General features: G+C 37.4%; 2 protein-coding genes across 2 annotated transcripts in view; one reads left to right on the forward strand and one right to left on the reverse strand.

Moving 5' to 3' along the window:
• The window catches only part of Tspan13 (tetraspanin 13), a 30,871-nt gene extending 25,807 nt beyond the window's left edge, over nt 1-5,064 (forward strand). The window contains exons 5-6 of the mRNA XM_027932741.3: nt 637-750; nt 4,002-5,064. Of these exons, the coding sequence (XP_027788542.1) occupies nt 637-750; nt 4,002-4,076 (189 nt within the window). The 3' untranslated portion in view covers nt 4,077-5,064. The remainder of the gene's footprint in view (nt 1-636; nt 751-4,001) is intronic.
• A 5,196-nt stretch (nt 5,065-10,260) lies between these two features.
• On the reverse strand, nt 10,261-18,454 carry Agr2 (anterior gradient 2, protein disulphide isomerase family member). Its single transcript, XM_027932756.2, has 7 exons — nt 18,316-18,454; nt 17,986-18,049; nt 17,822-17,874; nt 15,858-15,931; nt 13,328-13,391; nt 12,179-12,262; nt 10,261-10,310 (listed from the first exon to the last, which is right to left on the reverse strand). The coding sequence occupies exons 1-7, from the start codon at nt 18,452-18,454 to the stop codon at nt 10,261-10,263; spliced, it is 528 nt and encodes a 175-aa protein (XP_027788557.1).
• Between the last annotated feature and the right edge of the window lie 306 nt (nt 18,455-18,760).

Consider the following 18,760-nt stretch of genomic DNA (forward strand, 5'->3'; position numbering starts at 1 on the left):
CCCTCCCACAACACTGGTGCTAAATTGTATTTCAAAATTGCTTTACATATAACTATCGTATTTCATATACATTTTGTAGCATTTGCCTCTTCTCAAAATCCTGAGAATGCTGAATATTCCAGGGCCCCATCAGATAAACAAGCTTTGGTTTATCACTCCTACTTCTTTCTCATTTGACTGTTCCTTCAACATGTTGTAAAAGAGCACTGTATGATCAGTCTTAGACATTTAGAGGAGGTATATAAATAATGTGGTTTTTAAAGCATATCAGGACAGGAGAAGAAGAATGATCTATATTAAAGTGGGGTTCTTAGCCGGCTATACACTTCCAAGGTGAGGAAATACAGAACTACCCTCTTTTCTCTCTTCCTTCTGTTAAGCAGTAGTATTATAGAATGCAGCCTAAATGTGGGGGTGTCCCCCCCATCTTGTTCTCAAGTCCCAGTCACAGGGGGAAGCAAATACAGGGCTTCCAAATGTACGAGAGGAGACTATCTTAAAAATTTGCATACTACTAAAACACCAATGCCCAGACATGTAACATGCCCAGGCCCTAAATTAGTGTGCGTGTGCATTTTGTATATGCTCTTTATAAATGTAGTTTGAAATAACATGTCTTTTCTTTAATTGATGCAGAGCTGTCTTCAAAGCAGCCACAAGTGCTCGCTTTGTGCTCCAATAATAGGAGAATATGCTGGAGAAGTTTTGAGATTTGTGGGTGGCATTGGCCTCTTTTTCAGTTTTACAGAGGTATGTGCAAAATCCTCAGTATTTTCTCCCTCTTGTCATAGGGAATCCTGTTTGGTATGTTAAGAGAATATGGTATTGCACCTTACTGTGGGCCAACTGATTTTTACAATGTAATAAAGGACCCCTGGCTTGTAATCAGAGTATCCCATCAATCTAGCCTTAACTTTATGACAGTGTGAAATATCTGATCTGTTTTCCATTATGTAAAATTTAATGGGCAAATAAGATAAGTCTGAATAGACTGAATTATCTCTAGGGTCTCTTCTTTGCATGATAAATTTCAATTTTAAATTAATTTTGGAATAGGTTGCATATTTATATTATTTAATATATAAATTATGTGTGTATAAATATGTGTATGTGTAAAAATATATATCTAAAGGAATGCTTTGAAAAATTGCCTTGCAACTTTACCTTCCATTCTCCTATGTTCCTGGCTTTCCAAAACTTATAGTTGTCTCTGTTATTAATTCTTCATGAATATATGTTTTTACTATATTAATCTATCCATACTAATTATAACTTTTATATAGTATAAATGTCTATAAGAAAAACCACAAAAATATTATTTGATAATTTTTAAATAATATTATTTCCTTAGTGTTTTCTAAAGAAAATTTATTTATAATTCTTCTTTTTTTTTTTTTTATGGTGCTAGAGTGAGGTTTCATACATTACTCATGTAACTGGATACTGAGTCATCATCAGCCCTTTTTATTTTTTAAAGCATTTTCTTTTTTTTTTTCCAATATTTTTTTAGAAGTTGATGGACCTTTTTTTATTCATTTATTTATTTGTGGTGCTGAGGATCGAACCAAGTGCCTCACACATGCTAAGCAAGTGCTATACTACTGAGCCACAACTTCAGCTCCCTTTTTAATTTTTAAATTCAATTTATATTTTTGGGATAGGGTCTCATTATGTTGCTCAACCTAGCCTTGAACTCCTAGGCTCACGCAGTCCTCATGGCTTAGCCCTCTAAGTAACTGGGACTATAGATGTATGCTCAGTGTCTTTTCTTTTAAACTCTCAATATCTGTGCACAAGTTTTTCTTTCTTTCTTTTTTTTTTCCTTTGGTGGTACTGGAGATTCAACCCAGGGTCTTGTGCATGCTAGGCAAGTGCTCTTCCCACTGAATTATCTTCCTAGCCCTGTGCACATAAAGATGCTTCTGAGTTGACATAAAGATTAATTTTTTTAAAAAAAATTTAACTCATAAATTTCACTTCAGTATTTTATGGAGATAATTATATGAAACAAATATATAGGATATTTATTTGTAGCAGCAAACCTTTGGGTTAGCTTTGTCGGTCTATCACTCTGGAGCACGTGGTTAAGGAATGAACTTAGGAGCTGCATTATTTGGGTTGGAAACCCTAGAGCAGCTGCTTATTAGTTGTGTGGCTTTGGATAAGTTTCTTAAGCATTTTGTGCTTTTGTCCCCTCACTTTTTAAAATGGGGATGTGTGTGTGTGTGTGTGTGTGTGTGTGTGTGTATACTCACAATGGCCCATTATAAAAAGATGGTGGGACTCCTATTATTGCTATTATGAGATGACTATGTCTTATTCCTGTTTTAAACAGATAACAGAATTACATGTACCCAGTAATTCTTTTAATTAAGGTTGAATATGTAGCTATAGAACTATGGTAGGCTGTTTGTAAGAGTGAACATGTATCTTTAAAGAATATCAGAAAAATCCTGAGTCTTTTGTATGGTTGTAACTTAACAAGTTTGCTTAATTTTTCCTTTAATATGTCAGTATACTAAATAATGCCATAGTCATCTTGTACAAAATGTTTTTCTGTATCCTATCTTTTGCTCTGTGATGATATTTCTAGACATCAAATATAATCCAGTATTGGGATTTTTAAAAGGTTTTTGGTGACTACTATATTGTTTTAATAGATTTCTGGGAAGAGTATCAACTTTTGGTTCAAGCACTAACTAGGTATTTTCATTATAAAATTTTTTTGACACTTTGATAATTTTTTTTTAAAAAAGGTATTGCAATTCCATATTTTTCTTTTGAAAAAGTGACTACTGAATTTGACCATATATCCGTATGTGTTTTTTTTTTTTTTTTTTTTTTTGGCTGTATTTCTTTTGTGACTTGCTTATTTACTTTTTTGTCTAATTGAGACTCTTTGAGCTGCATGTAACAAACTCAAAAATAGCCTATGCAAAACAGGGGATATTTTTCCTCAGAGTCTCAGAGGGGAACTTGGGGTGGAATGTTTGTGGTGAGCATAGGACAGGCTGGGCCTTAAACTGGGCTCCTCCTGCCTGCTCCCCACTCCATACCCCTCCTACCTCCCTTTCTGACTCTGTGCCTTCCACTAATTCCTCTCTAGCCTCCACTTTGTTTCTTGCATTGCTTTGCTTTGTTCTGCTTTCAGTTCCTTTGGCATTTACCTAACTTTTTGTTGTTATTGTTTCTGTTTTTTCTTACAGAAAATTTTTCTTTTATTGTAGTTAAATCTATTGCCTTTTCCTATATGGTTTAGAACTTTGATTTTTATTTCTAGAAAGGCTTTTCTTGTTTTGATATTTTTTTTGTGAATGTGGAAAATGTACAGATAATGTATGAATCTCATTTTTGTATATGTGGTGTATATATAACATATATATATATATAAAACATATATGTTATATATATATATGAAATATATGGTTAATACATTATATGTGTGTGTTTTATAAATTCTATTTTAATTTAATTCCCCTCTAGAGTGAAAAATTAACATTTTCCTATTATTAAAAAAGTAGATAAAAAAGAAAAGTTGAAGCTTAATATTCTATCTTTAAAGCTAGAACTGTAGCATCCTTTTGCTTCCTTGCTTTGTTCTCGGGCTGCCTTCTTTCTGTATTTCTGACTTTGTCCTTCCTGCTTCCCTCTTATGAAAGCCCCTGCAATTGCATCATTAGCTTATCAGGTTATTCTCTCTAATTCAGTCACATCTGTGAAGTCCCTGTTACCCTGGGAAGGAACATATTCCCAGGTTCTGGGGCTCCTGATGTGCATGCCTTTGGGCAACAATCGTGCGGCCTACCCCAATGTTCATACTTTAATTTGTTTTACGGCTTCTCATTTGGTTTACTTACTTCATTTGAAAAAAAAAAAATAGAAATTTCTTCTTTTGAACAAACAAAAAAGCAAAGTTTTTCAGGTTTCAGAGTTATTTTATTGATAAATAGAACATATATATGCAAACATAACTTTTGTTTTCTTTTTTTTTTTAATTCCAGATCCTGGGGGTTTGGCTGACTTACAGATACAGGAACCAGAAAGATCCTCGCGCTAACCCTAGTGCATTCCTTTGATGAGGAAACAAGGAAAATCTTTCGTATTCTGATTGTATTCACTTTCTCTAATTTGAAGTAAAGCTAGTTTGCCCATTTAACAAAAGAAACAGTATCTGGAAAATTGCATTATCAACAGTGGAATTATATATTTTTATTCTTATGTTTCTGTAGATGTTATTCTTTTTCCATTGCTGAACAAAGACTGAAATCTGTGGTCTCCTCTGGCCCTCAGTGGTACCTGTAATCTACTGTACTCAGTGTCTGGCACTGTCCACCGTGGCCTTTCCTAGCATTTTTACCTGCAGAAAACTTTGTATGGCACTACTGTGTTGATCATATTGTGAAACTAAATACACATCTCACTGGAATAATTGTATGTAGCACTGTGCTGTGTAGATAGTTCCTACTGGAAGGAGTTGAAGCTTATTATAAAGCCAGAATGTAAGAGATTCTGTTATGTTCAGTTCAATAAGGGAAATCTAAATCCCAAGATTTTTTGTCTTTTTAGGAAAGACGTGTTGTGGTGAAAAGTGTTGATATAAAAGTGATAATTTAGTTCTAGTAGTCTTTAATGATTACACCAGTGTATTCTAGATATAGCTATGTCTTTAGGCAATTGTACTTTAGTTTTTGACTTTTATGTGTAAGTGCAAAGGAGAAGTGGTCTCATGAAATGTTTAATGTAGAATGTTTACTTTCATCTTTTAAAAATGGAATGAGTTTGAATAATTCAGAACATATATGATCTTGATATTCTTTTTTAATAATTTGAAGTGCAAAATACTGCATTTTTAAACAAGTTACTATTACTGCATTGGCCCATGTAGCAAAAAGATATTTGATTATCTTAAAAATTGTTAAATAACTTTTTCATGAAACTTCTCAGTATTGTAACAGCAACTTGTCAAATCAAAGCATATTTGAGTGTGATATTTCCCCTAATTTGAACTTAAAATGGTGTTGTAGTCCCTGTATATTATGTTGAAAATTAAAAGATGGAAACCTTTCTTTGTGTATGCATGTTTAAATTAAAAGGAGGTAATGGAAAAATTGATAAAGAATTAAGTTTGGTAGAATTATTTGTTTTAGATTCCCTTTGGCATACTTAGAGCTGGATGTTGCTATTTTCATACACAATCAAGCCTTGGGAATGAACTTTCAGCACGAGTGTCTGTTGGTAGTTATCCCCAAATCTTTTCTTGAAATATTTCAATGGTTAATATTTTCTGCATGCCGAGAAAGATATTTTTCTTTCTTCCTTTTTTTTTTAAAGACCTTTTTGTTTTTTAAGAGAAGTCATTTTTATTTATTTGGGAAAAATACATAAGTTCCTATCCCTTTTAACTTCACACTTTCTTGGCTTGCATTCTGGATAGCATGTAATACTTTTTTAGTAATTGTCTTGATAGGTTTTAGACGAAGAAAGATGGTAAATGGTTGGTCTGTAGCATTTTGCAGCATTTTATAGGTATGCCATTCCCATGACTGCAGCATTACCTAATCTTCCAAGAAAACAGAACTGTGCTATTTCTATAATGTCATCTTAAGCTGTGGGCACCCCCTCATATGAGTCCACATATACTGTAGGAAGATATCCTAAGTGACACATGAAGGGAGGTTTTTTAGTTTTGTCTTCCTTTAAGGTGTTCTGTATTTTCCTATTTGTCTTGTTTCTTTTCAAAATTCTATAAAGTTCTGGAATTTCCTAATATAATGCTTCTCTTGGTACACATGATTATATGTGGGAAAAGTCTATTGCAGAGAAAAACCAGCCCAGACCATGGTTTGTGCTCTGATTGCAAGTGCTTTGTTTGGATCAACACACTTAAAAATTAGGGTCTTGATAGGTTAATCCCCTCTCCCCCACCCTGTACTGAACCCAGGGACTCTTTACTACTGAGCTATATCCCCAGTCCCTTTTATTTTTTAATTGAGACATGGCCTCACTAAGAACCTTAGGCTGGCCTTGAATTTGTGATTCTTTGCGATCTGAAGAATTGCTGGGATTATAGGTGTGAGCTTTCTTGTCTTGCTAGGATGAATCTTTGGAACTTGTAACTATAGGATTATAAGAGTGGGTAATAAATAACTGATGATTAGTCACTCAAGAAGTTTTCAAGCGCTGGGGCAGCCCTGTTAAATGAATCTGGCTTTCTCTTCTTTCAGGCAGATCTGAAGGTGATGGATTGATTACCACCTCTTTCATTCATGTCTCTTGTGATCTGTTTGTGTCTTTTGTATCAACACTGCTCTCATTCTACAGTGTCTCATAACATCCACTGGGAAAGACCTCTGAACATGTCCATTCAGAGTCCATTATGGTCCTGCATGGCCCCGCATAGCCCCTCCGGAACCAGTGCAAAAGCAGTTTCAGGCTGATCCCAGGATTACAGGAGGGTCACTGCTGTTTGTATAAAAACACAACCTAAAACACAGTGTCAGAGGAGGGCATATTTCAGGTCGGGGTCTGTTCTCGAATTGCAACAAACAGCTGTAAGGCAGACCCAAGACCTTACATTTCCTTTCTTCCAAACATCACATTTCTTTAAGAAGGAACTACTTTAAAAAATTTCTCTGATTCCCTGTTTATATTTTTCCATTTACAGAAATGTTCCCTAGAACATTTATTTACTCCAGTTAGTCTTGATGTTGAAGGTGAAATTTTAGCTAAAGAAAATAATGCTAATACAAAAGAAGAAAGAAAGGTTTGGCTGTAATTTCTAAAGTTTGAGCTTATTGTGGATAAAATTTGTCTCAGATACTCTGTTATCTGAGCACCAATGTGTTTGGTATGAGAACCAGTTCTGCATGTCCAACCTTAATAATATGCTGTTGACTGGAATCTTTCAAATACGGAAAGGAAACCAGAAGTGTGGCATTTAGTTCTTAGTTTCCTTGAGCCAAAACCTCCTCCTAGAATTCTTCTAAATATTTAACTCTGTTTGAGTTTGTACCCTCTTTTGAAAATGCACCAAATACACTAAACCTCTTGCTTTTTTAGCTGAAAAAGAATCACATTTAGTAATTTTTAGAAGAAAAGTATGCATTGTTATTGTACAAATATGATCACTTACATATGAATTTTGTTTTTAGAGGTGAGAGGAAAGTTAAAGGCTTAACTCTTCTAGATGTCCGGATAGTGAGGAGATTTGTGTGAAGTTGTGTGTGTGAGACTAGTGATGATTTTTATATGGGGCTGTCTATGCTAACTGGCATTAGGATATGTGTTAGTGAATGTGTTCTAACAAGTTTAAGGGAGCAAGCATCCTCTCACCCCGTGCCTCAGAGAGTCAGGGAAGGGAGAAGATGGGGTTTGTCATGGTGTTGTTTTCCACAACTGGGCAATTGCCATTGAAATATTTCTTGAGACCTGGGAAAAGGAAAAGTCAGACTCCTCTACCAAATGCCAGGCCATTTCTCATCATTCTCCTTAGGAAAATTAGTTTTTGGAATTCATTTCCAAGTGACGGTTTGTGGGAGTTAACTGTGAGTTAAAATATCTAAGAATGGACTTTGATATCCCTTGAAGGGTGAAACTGCTTTTGCTTGCTTTCAGTATCTCGGTTTTTACAAATAGGTGAGATCACAACTTGACAAAGGCCTTTTAATAAGTTCAGCTGATTTGATTTGGACTTTGAAGTCCTTGGATTGAAAAAAGTTCTATTCCTGCCTTAGAGCTTTTTCTGTTTCCCCCGGTTCCCATTTCATCCGTGATCACTAAATAGGAAGATCTTGGCTACATAGGATCACTAAATGCAATAAAATAGCAAAACAAAATAGACATGGACAGTCACAGGTGACCGTTCGAAGAATACTGCAGTTCTAAAATAGGTTAAGCCTGTTGATCATGACTTTATGGATGATTTATGGTACCAACATTTTTTAAAAAGTTAATTCCTCCTTTTTCCCCCCTAAAGTGTGTTTTGTTTTGCGTACGGAGGATTGAACTCAGGGGCACTCCACCACTGAGCCACATTCCCAGCGCTATTTTATATTTTTATTTAGAGATAGGGTCTTGCTAAGTTGCTTAGTGCCTTGCTATTTCTAAGGCTGACTTTGAACTCCCGATCCTCCTGCCTCGGCCTCCCAAACCTCTGGGGTTACAGGTGTGCACCACCATGCCTGGCTTCCCCTAAACTATGGGACTTCAGATGAACCAAAAAATGTTTTTACTGTGGCAAAAATAGATAGAGTATAAATTTGTCATTTTAACTATTTTTAAGCGTACAGTTAAATAGTATCAAGTACTTTTATACTGATACACAACTATCATCATCATCCATTTCACAAACATTTAATCTTCCCAAACCAAAACTCTACAAACATTAACAGTAGCTCCTGACTCCTCTTTTCCTCCAGCCCTGACAACCACCTTTCCAATCTGTCTCTGAAGATCACTCTAGGTAGTTATGTAATTTTACAATTTTTGTCCTTTTGTAACTTATTTTACTTAGCATAAGTAATATCTTCAAGGTTCATCCATGTTGTAACATATTCAAGGATTTCATTTTTTAAGATTGAATAATATTCCTTTGTGTGTGTGTGTGTATATGTGTGTGTGTGTGTATGTACATAGTTTTACATATGCTATACTTTGTTGATCCATTCATCCATTGATGGGCACTTGGGTTGCTTCCATCATTTAGCTATTATGAAAAATGCTGCTCTGGGCATGGGTGTATAAATATCTGTACCCTGGTTTCAATTCTTTGGAATATACACCCAAAAATGCAATTGCTGGGTTGTATGGTAATTCTGTGTTTGCTAGTTTGAGGAGCCGAGATATTGTTTTCCACAGTGGCTGCACCATTTTACATTTCCCACTGTGGTGTTAACATTTTTATGTAGCTGCTGGACATAATATTCTCCAGTCTCATGGTACTTTTCTGTTTCTTAGTATACAGATTAGTAGGCAGAGATAAAAGGTTAAGATACACTCTCACTTGAAATTTATTTAAGCACAAATGAAAGATGGTGAAATGGCAGTGGAGGAATTTGGTAGAAAGAACAGGCATTGCTACTGTTTTCATGAGTTTATGAAAACCATTTTAACGTTTGAATCTTCAACACTTTAATCTTGTATGTACACATTTCCTGTGGTTGCAAGTGTACCTCGAAAAGTTTTTTTTTTTCTGGTGGGGGGGGCGGTTTTGTTAAATTGCTCAGGCTGGCTTCAAACTTGTGATCCTCCTGCCTCCCTGAGTCGCTGGGATTACAGGTATACATCACTATACACAGCTCAATTCTGATTTTTTAAAAAGCACAATACAGGATTAAAAGTCGGTAAAGCTGTTTCCCTACTTGCTGCCTCACCTTCTCACCCCTTTTTCCAAACATCACTGACCTCTGATCTCTGCCTCATCAACGTGCTATCACTGCCCTTTGCTCTTCTCACAGACCATCACGTGTTGGCAAAGAAGAGGATTCAGACTGAATTTATTCTAGGCCAGTTCTCTAGACCTTGAGAGAGCAAAGCCCATTCCCAGGATTTCTTTAGGATGTGCTTAGGGTTACAGATGGTTCGTTGAATGACCTTTCCACTGACTTACTAGCCAGATACTTCCTGAGACCATTTGGTGAATAAAATTGAATTCCTAAAATGTATCCCTAGGAGTTAGTGCCCAGGTGGGGAGGGTTGTCTCTAAGCAGGAAACTGGCTTTCTTGGGGTGCTCTATGTGGTTTTTCACAGTGAAATGTTTGCTCTTTGATGTTTCTGTTGATTATGCTCACACTTGCTTTTAGTCAGTGAGAACCTGGGGTGTGGCAGAATGACAACTTTGTCAACTTTGTCTTTGGTTTTCATTGTTTGAACTAGTTTTATCTTATTCCCTCCTTGATTTTTTTTTTTTTTTTTTTTTTTGTGTGTGTGTGTGTGTCCAATAGTTTTATTGGTGAATGAACCAGGTAGCCTTTTCTGTGAAAGGCCAAGTTGGTGCAAAAAAAAAAAAAAGGTAAATTCAGTTTGGCTACCCCTGTAAGGATTTATTTTTTAGAAAATCATGGCTCATTAAGGTAGATAATGATATTGTTTTTATACATGTATACTTGAAACCATTAAAAAAAATAGAGGCTGTAACATTAAACCATAATCTAATCTGCATGTCCATCTGGGCTTCTGCATTCTCTGGTCTTTTGAAGTCCCTGGTTCCAAGTCTCAAGGCTCGAAACAAAGCAAAGAGCTTGAAGACTTTGCTTTTTTCTCTACAATTCAGTCTTCAGCAACTTGAGAGCTTTCTTCATGTTGTCAAGCACTGGTGGGACAAAAGGTTAGGATAATCAAGTATCATCACAAATTGTATCAGGTTTTAAATAACAAATATAATCAATCTCCAGACACAGTACTCTATTCCCTGCTTAACAGGGTGCCTTTAAATCATGGAATGAATTGCTGGTAATATACTGTAATTTTTTTTCTAAAATTATGTGCCATGGCTTTTGTGACCACCCAGTTTTCTAGTGTGCTCATTCCTTCTCAGATCTTTTCTCCAACTCTTCTTACAAAAGAATCTCTTCATAAGCTCTATTGGAAGCATATAATTTTGACTAATAGAAGTACATTTTAAACCATGTTCATAGGAAATATCCATTAGGTGTGTGAAGCTACTGCAAATTGTTTTAGAATTGGGTGGAATATAAATTACAAATAATAGTAAACCAAGTGTTTGACACAGATAAATTAATCCAAATGAACACCCTATTAGCATTGGGTATGGTGGTGCACGCATGTAATCCCAATGACTCAGGAGGCTGAGGCAGGAGCATCCCGAGTTCAAAGTCAGCCTCAGCAAATTAGTTGAGTCCCTAAGCAACTCAGTGACACCCCATCTTTAAATAAAATACAAAAAGGACCTGAGATGTGATTCAGTGGTAAGAAACCCCTGAATTCAATCTCCAGTACCAAAAAAACTCTACTGTCACTTCATTTTTAGATAATGAAACAGGCTTAGATGGGGCTAAGCATAGTTTGTGCAGGATCACACAGCTATAACAAGTGCTGGAGCTGTGCACCAGAACCCAAGCTTCTAACTTGTATCCCTTTAGCAGCAACTCATGAATATGAGATCTGGGATCTGGTGACAGGATATCCACATGAGAGACCTACACTGAGCAGCTGCTTATTCACACGTTCCACAAATATTTATTACATGTCTGTTCTATAGGGCATTATAGGATACATGCTGCTAGCTCAAGAATGGTCAGGACTTGCAATGTGCTTCCCCTTGTCTGCACAGCTCCTACTAGAGACATTAATGAACCATGAGGAGTTGTTCCGTGGATAAGGCACAGACTTTCTGCCCCAGCAAAATATTCTAAGCCAGTGCTCTCCAGTAGAAAACCCCTTGCTGTGGACTGAGTATTTGGAATATGGATGGTATAACTGAAAAATGGAATTTTTAATAGTAATTAAAAATTTAAGAGCAAAAAAAAAATTACATAGCAACAAGTGGCTAATGGCTAACATATGGGTAGTGAGGTTCTAGGCAGTCACAATAATTGATCAGTACTGGTTCCCAGGATAAAACCCAGTTTTCTTCCCAGTAGGAGTAAGCAGATGTCATAGCCAGGTATATTCTCCCATTTAGGTACCTCATCTGCCTCAAGTGTGTGCCTGCATCCCCCTCCCCCACTCCCCTCTCTCTTCCAATATGGCAACTGCTAAAAAAAGTGAGTATCTTGGCTATTCCTTGGATCATCTTGCCCATTGATCTTTAAATTGAGCCTGACTTCAGCTTCAACAAGCTGGACTATATTATTTCGGTTTGTGATTTGGGGAGAAAAACTATGCTAATTATTGCAACTCTTGCATCAATTCTGTGAAGGAAGGGGTTATGTGTTAGTTAGTGTGCCTGAGAGATAACCTGAAGTCCAGGTAATGTGGTCATGGAACTTTCCTAGAGAAAAAGATACTTGTTCTAAAGGGTTCTTCTTCACTTGAGATAAAAATAAAATAAATTGAATTGGAATGAGAGTGATTTACCTCGTTAAGGTCAAACTGATTCTGTCTCTGCTGTACTTAGCAGAGCTCTCTCTCACTTCACCTGTGCCCTCTCATCCCACCACTATAACCAACCTCGTTGTGCTACACCTGGACAACATCCAAATTGGAAGTACCACTTACATAAAGCTGTGTCCGAAGGTTCATAAGCATAGAGACGATTTGAATATCTTCCGGTGATGTCAGCTCTGACTGTCAGGGATGGGTCTGCAGAGATAAAAGGAATGGGATTTTTGTTTTGTTTTTTACAAGTAGCTTTTATTTCACGATGAGCCTAAGTACTCAATGTCCTGTTGAACACCGTGTGTTCTGCATCACGCTCCATCCCGTCTACTCTGCTGCCCAGCCAATGCAGGGCTGGGAGCATTGGACAGCTGTGCTGTGTTGTTTTTGGAAAAGGATATGAAACCTGTTGTTCTGTCTAAAGTGACCTGAAAATAGGATTATATATATTTGGGGGATGATGTTTTATTGGTGAGAATATTAACATCCATTCCTACAGAATTATTGTAAACTTCTGGAATAATTGCATTGTAGTTGACATGTTTTACCAAGAGCAACCTGGATAATTAGAAACTTACATTTAATGCTGGTTTTCATTTTCTTTTAACAAATGGAAGAATGCAAGCCCTTAAGAACAGCAAGGTCAAATAAACACTAATTGTTCCCCACTATTTTTTACTTTGTTGTTAATTAGCTGCATTTTAAAGATAGAAATTTGAAGGGCTGGGACTGGGGCTCAGTGGTAGAGCGCTCATCTAGTATGTGTGAGGCACTGGGTTCTATCCTCAGCATCACATAAAAATAAATAAAGGTATTGTGTCCATCTATAACTAAAAATTTTTAAAAAATAGAAATTTGAGTCTTTTGTGTCTATTTATATTTCTTAGATTTAAATCTATTTTGTCATGTTTTATATGTAGCTTGAAGTTAAATGGTTAATGAGAAAAGATCTTAAAAATAAGATGCACCCAAAAGAGGTCTGAGTGCCATTCTACCAATGAGAGAAACATGGTGCTTCTTTCTCAGATGTATTGTGGCAGAAAATGAAAAGTTAAAATTAGCTGATGAGGAAAGAAGTTGTCTGTGTAAATAGGTTAAAGCTCACACTAAAGAAAATATGCTGTGAAATGCCACATCCACAGGAATGCCTTGCTAGAGTTTAGCAGTGATCTTGACTGTGTCGAAGTGGCAGAGTAGTGTGAGGAGGAAAGGGATGTGCAGCACTTGCACAGTGTATTGAGCATGTTTTATCTTGTCACTCTCACTTACCCACAAACATAATCCTGGGGACGTATTGGCCATCAGGAGAAAGATGTTTGTCAGTTGTTTCATACTAAGATTTAAAAAAGAAATGCAGATTTTAGTTTGCTTACTCTTTGATTATTTTCAAACTTTTTAACTCAAGATTGTGTTTGTGCCTAGCCTGGTGGCAAATGCCTGTAATCGCAGTGGCTCGGGAGGCTAAGACAGGAGGATGGCGAGTTCAAAGCCAGCCTGAGCAAAATCGAGATGCTAAGTAACTCAGCGAGACCCCGTCTCTAAATAAAATACTAAATAGAGCTGGGGATGTGGCTCAGTGGTCGAGTGTCCCTGAGTTCAATCCTCAATACCAAAAAAAAAAAAAAAAAAAAAGAAAAAGATTGTATTTGTTAGTGGGCTAAGAACAGACGATATCTGCTCCAAAGAATTTATGGATATAGGTAGGGAGATAAGTTACGTGCATGAAATAATAAGAACAGAATGTGATGCAGACCATGAGGTAAAGAATTGAATGGATGTGATATGGAAAGACCAAAGAAGTTCAAGAAGGAGTATCTGGAAGGAGTTGTGATGTTGTGGGGGAAGAAATCTTGGATGAGGTAGGAGGAGATGGATTAAAGGGAAAAAAAGCAGAAGATATTTTTGGAGAAATTATAAAAACCAAAAGGATTTTCTTGAGCATTCATCTGTCGGTTTCTATTTAGAATGTTACTGATTTAGCAAGACACAGTGCTTATTTTTAATGAATGCATAGTCTTTTGTGAGATCCAGGTAGGAAAGTGCATCCTGAGGGTCCAGTGGGTGAAATGTTATGATGGGATATACAGGGTTTTGGATGACTGGAGCAGGACACCGATCCCAATATGAAAGTTCCCGGGGACTTTCTGAAGTGGGTGAGGAGGAATATTAAAGTGAACAGGGATTAATTATGTGGGGGAAAAAGATCACTCCATGAAGTAGGTCAGTCGGTTAAGTGCAAAGGTATGAGAGGAAAACATGGCATTTTTCTTGTATGACCAACGCTTGGTCATAGTGAAGCATTATGGACTCTTGAGAGCAGTTAAGTTGCTTCTGGGGGCATCTTCTGACTGGCCCTGTTCACCATGCCACAGAGTTTTCATTTGCTCAGAAACACTTACGAGCTCCTGAAGGGATGCTTGAAGAGGCACCACGACCTGTTTGGTCCTTAGAGTGATTGCCCTGATAGCCCTGTGGGATCAGGTGAGTTTATCTTGTAGGCAGGAAGATGCTTAGTAACACTGCAGTAAGCTAGGTGAAGTGAAAGGTCATACACTGCAATGTATAATGATAGCAGGAACATTTAGAATGTATGAGCAGAGAGCTTCTTGACGACTACAGATGAGGAGAGTGTGATCCAGAAAAAGCACTGCTTTCAGTGAAATAGGGAATAAAGACAAATGAGCTATTTGAAAAACCTGAACCAAGGTGTGGAGCATATTGAGTTTAAGCTAATTATGAGCTATCTGGAATAGGGTTGGATAGGCAAGTTGGAAGTTGGTGCATGTTTAGGTAAGATGTAGGAAATTAGTGTATAGGAATCAATTTAACTCAAGTATAGTTGATGATGTCCACAGAGAATACAAGATATAAAAAAAAAAAGTGGGTTATCAAATAGAGATTCATTGAGTCATTCACGTTAGGAGTAGAAAGAGGAAGAGGAGCCTATGGAAGGGAGATGAGAAAGAATTATTGATATGGATTGTTCTTTGAAGAAGCCAAATGGTGATGAGGAAGAGAGGCTCAAGGGAACATATGCTTAGTAGAATTAATTTTGTTTGTTCACTTTCAAAAGGAAAGTGGAGCTGGGCATGATGGAGTATGCCTGTGATCCCAGCAACTCAGGGGAGGCTGAGGTAGGAGGATGGTAAATTCCAAGCCAGCCGTAGCAACTTAGCGAGGGCCCAAGCAATTTAGTGAGACCCTGTCTCAAAATAACAAAGGGTGGGGATGTGCCTCAGTGGTTAAACACCCTGGAGTTCAATCTCTGGTACAAAACCAAACCAAACCCAAAAGCCCTTTTTGTCTCCCCCTGGGGAAGACAGGAAGCTTGAACATCAGGAGAAGTGTCCGTGGTGAAGTCAAGTGGGAATGCATGAAGCTACAGTGTGAAGAGGCAGGATCTAGATTCAGAAAGCCTGGGAACTGGCTTCTTCACATGGCAAAGGGACAGTGATTAAGAAGCTAGAACTTCTGGGGCACAGACACAGGAAGTACTTTGCAAAATGTAATTACCTTTCCATTATTACAGAAATAGAAAATATCCTTGCTGCAGGAGAGGTTTTTTTGTTTGTTTGTTTCTGACAGGCTAAGGTTATTAATTACTAAATAAAAACATAGACATGCCAGATAGATTATCAATAAGATGAAGTATCTTTTTTTTTTCTTTCCAATCTATGAGATGGGCTATTTGGAAGAGATCCCAGTTAATGCAGTATGACTGAGATATATAGAAAAATGAATCACCCTTTTCACATAATGAACTGGAGGGGGGGATGTTAATGATGAAAAGCGAACTCACAACTAGATTGAGGAGGACAAACTGCTCCGCCAATTTCTGGATATCTTTATTGTCAGCAAACACTTTCTTTAAAGCTACAATGTAAAGCAACATCATTAAATAGTGTCAGCATGGGTTAAAACTCTTGTTTTCTGTTGTGTTTTTAAATCAGTTGTGTTTTCATGTTCTGCCAGGCTGGGATGGACCCAGGGCCTTGAACATGCCAGACAAGGTGCTCTACCACTGAGCTACACCCCAGTCCCCAAGTTGTGTTTCAAATGCAATACACCTTGCCCTTTCAGTGAACGATTTGTGAAATAACACCCAACCATTGTCTCCCTTTGCTTTTTTTCCATTCACTCACCCATTTACCTTTTTTTAACACATATTTACCGACTGCCTACTATGTGGCAGGTATAGTTTTATGCTCTGGGGAAGATGCAATAAAGAGAAAAGCATATGCTTTTTCTGTAGAGAGAGGCTTGTGTGAGGGACAGACCAAAAACAAGTACATAAACAAATATTTAGTAATTTCAGGTGGAGATGTGTACTTTGAAGAATAAGTGAGGCAAGGGGTTTAAGAGATAGGGCAGACCTCTCTGAGGAAAGACATTGAAGACCGGGTGGTCCATTATGTGGGTAGTGAGTTAAAATTTGGGGGGCAAGTCACTCTTGGCAGAGGAAACTGCAAAAGCAATAGCCTCAATATGAGAGTGGACCAGAGGCTCAAGAAATAGCATAAAGTCCAGGCTAGATAGAGGACTCTGAGAGCAAGGGAGAATGGTGGGAAAGGAAAGGTAGCCTTTGGCTAGACTGGTCAGCACTTGGGGTTTAATTCTGCCTGTGAGGAGAAGCCATTTGAGCAAAAGAGTGACAGGATTTGCTTTGTATTCATTAGCCTCTCTCTGGTTTCTGTGTGGAGAACTGACAGGAGGGTGATGAGTTAGTGGCCGTTACAGCATTCTAGAGCAGATGTGATCTTGGCTTGGGCCTTGAAGCAATAAGAAGTACTTGGAGGGCTGGGGTTGTGGCTCAGTGGTAGAGTGCTCGCCTCCTGTGTGTGAAGCCCTGGGTTCAATCCTCAGCACCACATAAAAATAAATAAAATAAAGGTATCATGTCCATCTACAACTAAAATATATATATGAAAAAGAAGTGATTGGATTTGGTCAGGACCAGCTAGATAATGTATCCCAAGGGCAAAATGAAAATGCAAAACCTTTTGTTCAAGAATTGTTCATAATTTTAAGACATTGGTAGCAGAGAACTAAATCAAGTGTGGGAGCCTTTTAAGTTATGGGTCCTGGCACAGGTTGCACGTGGGTGAAGCTAGTGCTGGCAGAAGGTCTTTGAAGGTAAAGTCAACAGTATATGCTGATGTCTTGAATGTGGTACATAAGAGAAATCATGAAGTCGAGATGAATCTGAGAGCTTAATGTTCAAAATATGTATCAATGATGAACACAAAATGTGTAAATATTTGAGTTACTTTAAAACATGTTTTACTACATAATATATACTTCTTTATATATATACATACATATATTTATATATTTTTATATATAAATATATAAAATATTATATTTATATATTTATAAATATATATGCACATACACATACATATATATGTGTATATATATAATAATAATAATTAATTTTTTTTTTAATAACTGGAGAGTGAACCCAGAGCCTCACTCTTGTGCTAGGCAAGTGTTCTAACATAAAGCTATATTCCCAGCTCCAGCCCTCTCTTCTTTCTTTCTTTTTTAAAAATTTTTTTTAGTTGTTGATGGACCCTTAATCATTTATTTATTTGCGGTGCTGAGAATCGAACCCAGTGCCTCACATGTACGAGGCAAGCACTTTACCACTAAGCCACAACCCCAGCCCTCCTTTCTTATTTCTACTGGTATAAAGATAGGTGATCCGAACCCTGGTTCTACCTAAAAGCTCATAAAGAAAATCATATTTAGAAGAATAAATACCTTGGCTGTGTGGGCATTCATCCAAGTGATGAATAATCATCAAGGGCTTGTTACTGTAAGAGACAAAGGGTGATTTTTGGTGGATAGGATTTCATATAGACCTAGGGTCACTAGATGGTGCTCTTGAGAGCCCAGAGAGGGCTCTGTTTAACCATTGTCTTTACCTCGTCTTGGATTTGTATAGAGCTTCTTCATATGTCTGAGTCCAGATGAGTAGATCACCCCAACCTAAAACAAAATAAACCAGCATATTTCAAACCACTATAATTTCAGGCCAAAACCTACTGAGAAGCAATAGTGAAGACTGGAATAAATATATACTCAAAACAACCTTGAGAAAAAAAAACCTTGAGAAAGTAGAAGTAATTATGAACTAGGATAAATCTAAAAGAAACAGAGTAAAATATATTCTGTGCATGCATTTCAGCACCAAGAGTTAGGAAGTCCTTCCCAATGAAGTAGGAGCTGAAAGCCAACGAGAGGCTGACTCCCACCTCTGGAGAGGGTCTGTGGCAGTTTGGGTTGAGAGTCCTTTGTGTCCTTTTTAGCTCCAGGTTTGACTGTGGTCTCTTTGGCCAGACTGTAGGAGAGGGCCACAAGGAGCAAGAAGGCTGACATTGAAATTTTCTCCATGGCAAATCTATATGGAAAACAAACAAGAAGGAATTAGGACTCTTCAAGATCTATAGATTATGTCACAGAATCTGTGTGTAGTGGAATAGAACAGAAACAGGCTCTTCTGAGACTGGACTCGTGAGATTGGAATAAAAGCTAACTCCCATGGGATTTTCATAAGAATACACAGTATGTGATGGGCACAGTGGTGCATGCCTGTCATCCCAGTAGCTTGGGAGGCTGAGGCAGGATGATTGCAAGTTCAAACTCAGCCTTAGCAATTTGGTGAGACCCTAAGCAACTCAGTAAGAACCTACCTCTAAA

This window comes from Marmota flaviventris, chromosome 1 (genome assembly GCF_047511675.1).
Source record: "Marmota flaviventris isolate mMarFla1 chromosome 1, mMarFla1.hap1, whole genome shotgun sequence".
Lineage (NCBI taxonomy): Eukaryota > Metazoa > Chordata > Mammalia > Rodentia > Sciuridae > Marmota > Marmota flaviventris.

Excerpts from the sequence above, each read along its gene's own strand:
- Agr2 (XM_027932756.2), bottom strand. The coding sequence starts at position 18,454 with ATGGAGAAAATTTCAATGTCAGCCTTCTTGCTCCTTGTGGCCCTCTCC. Across the intron at positions 18,050-18,315 it reads GCCACAGACCCTCTCCAGAG|GTTGGGGTGATCTACTCATC; the intron begins GTGGGAGTCAGC and ends ATTTTGTTTTAG. Across the intron at positions 17,875-17,985 it reads CTATACAAATCCAAGACGAG|TAACAAGCCCTTGATGATTA; the intron begins GTAAAGACAATG and ends TGTCTCTTACAG.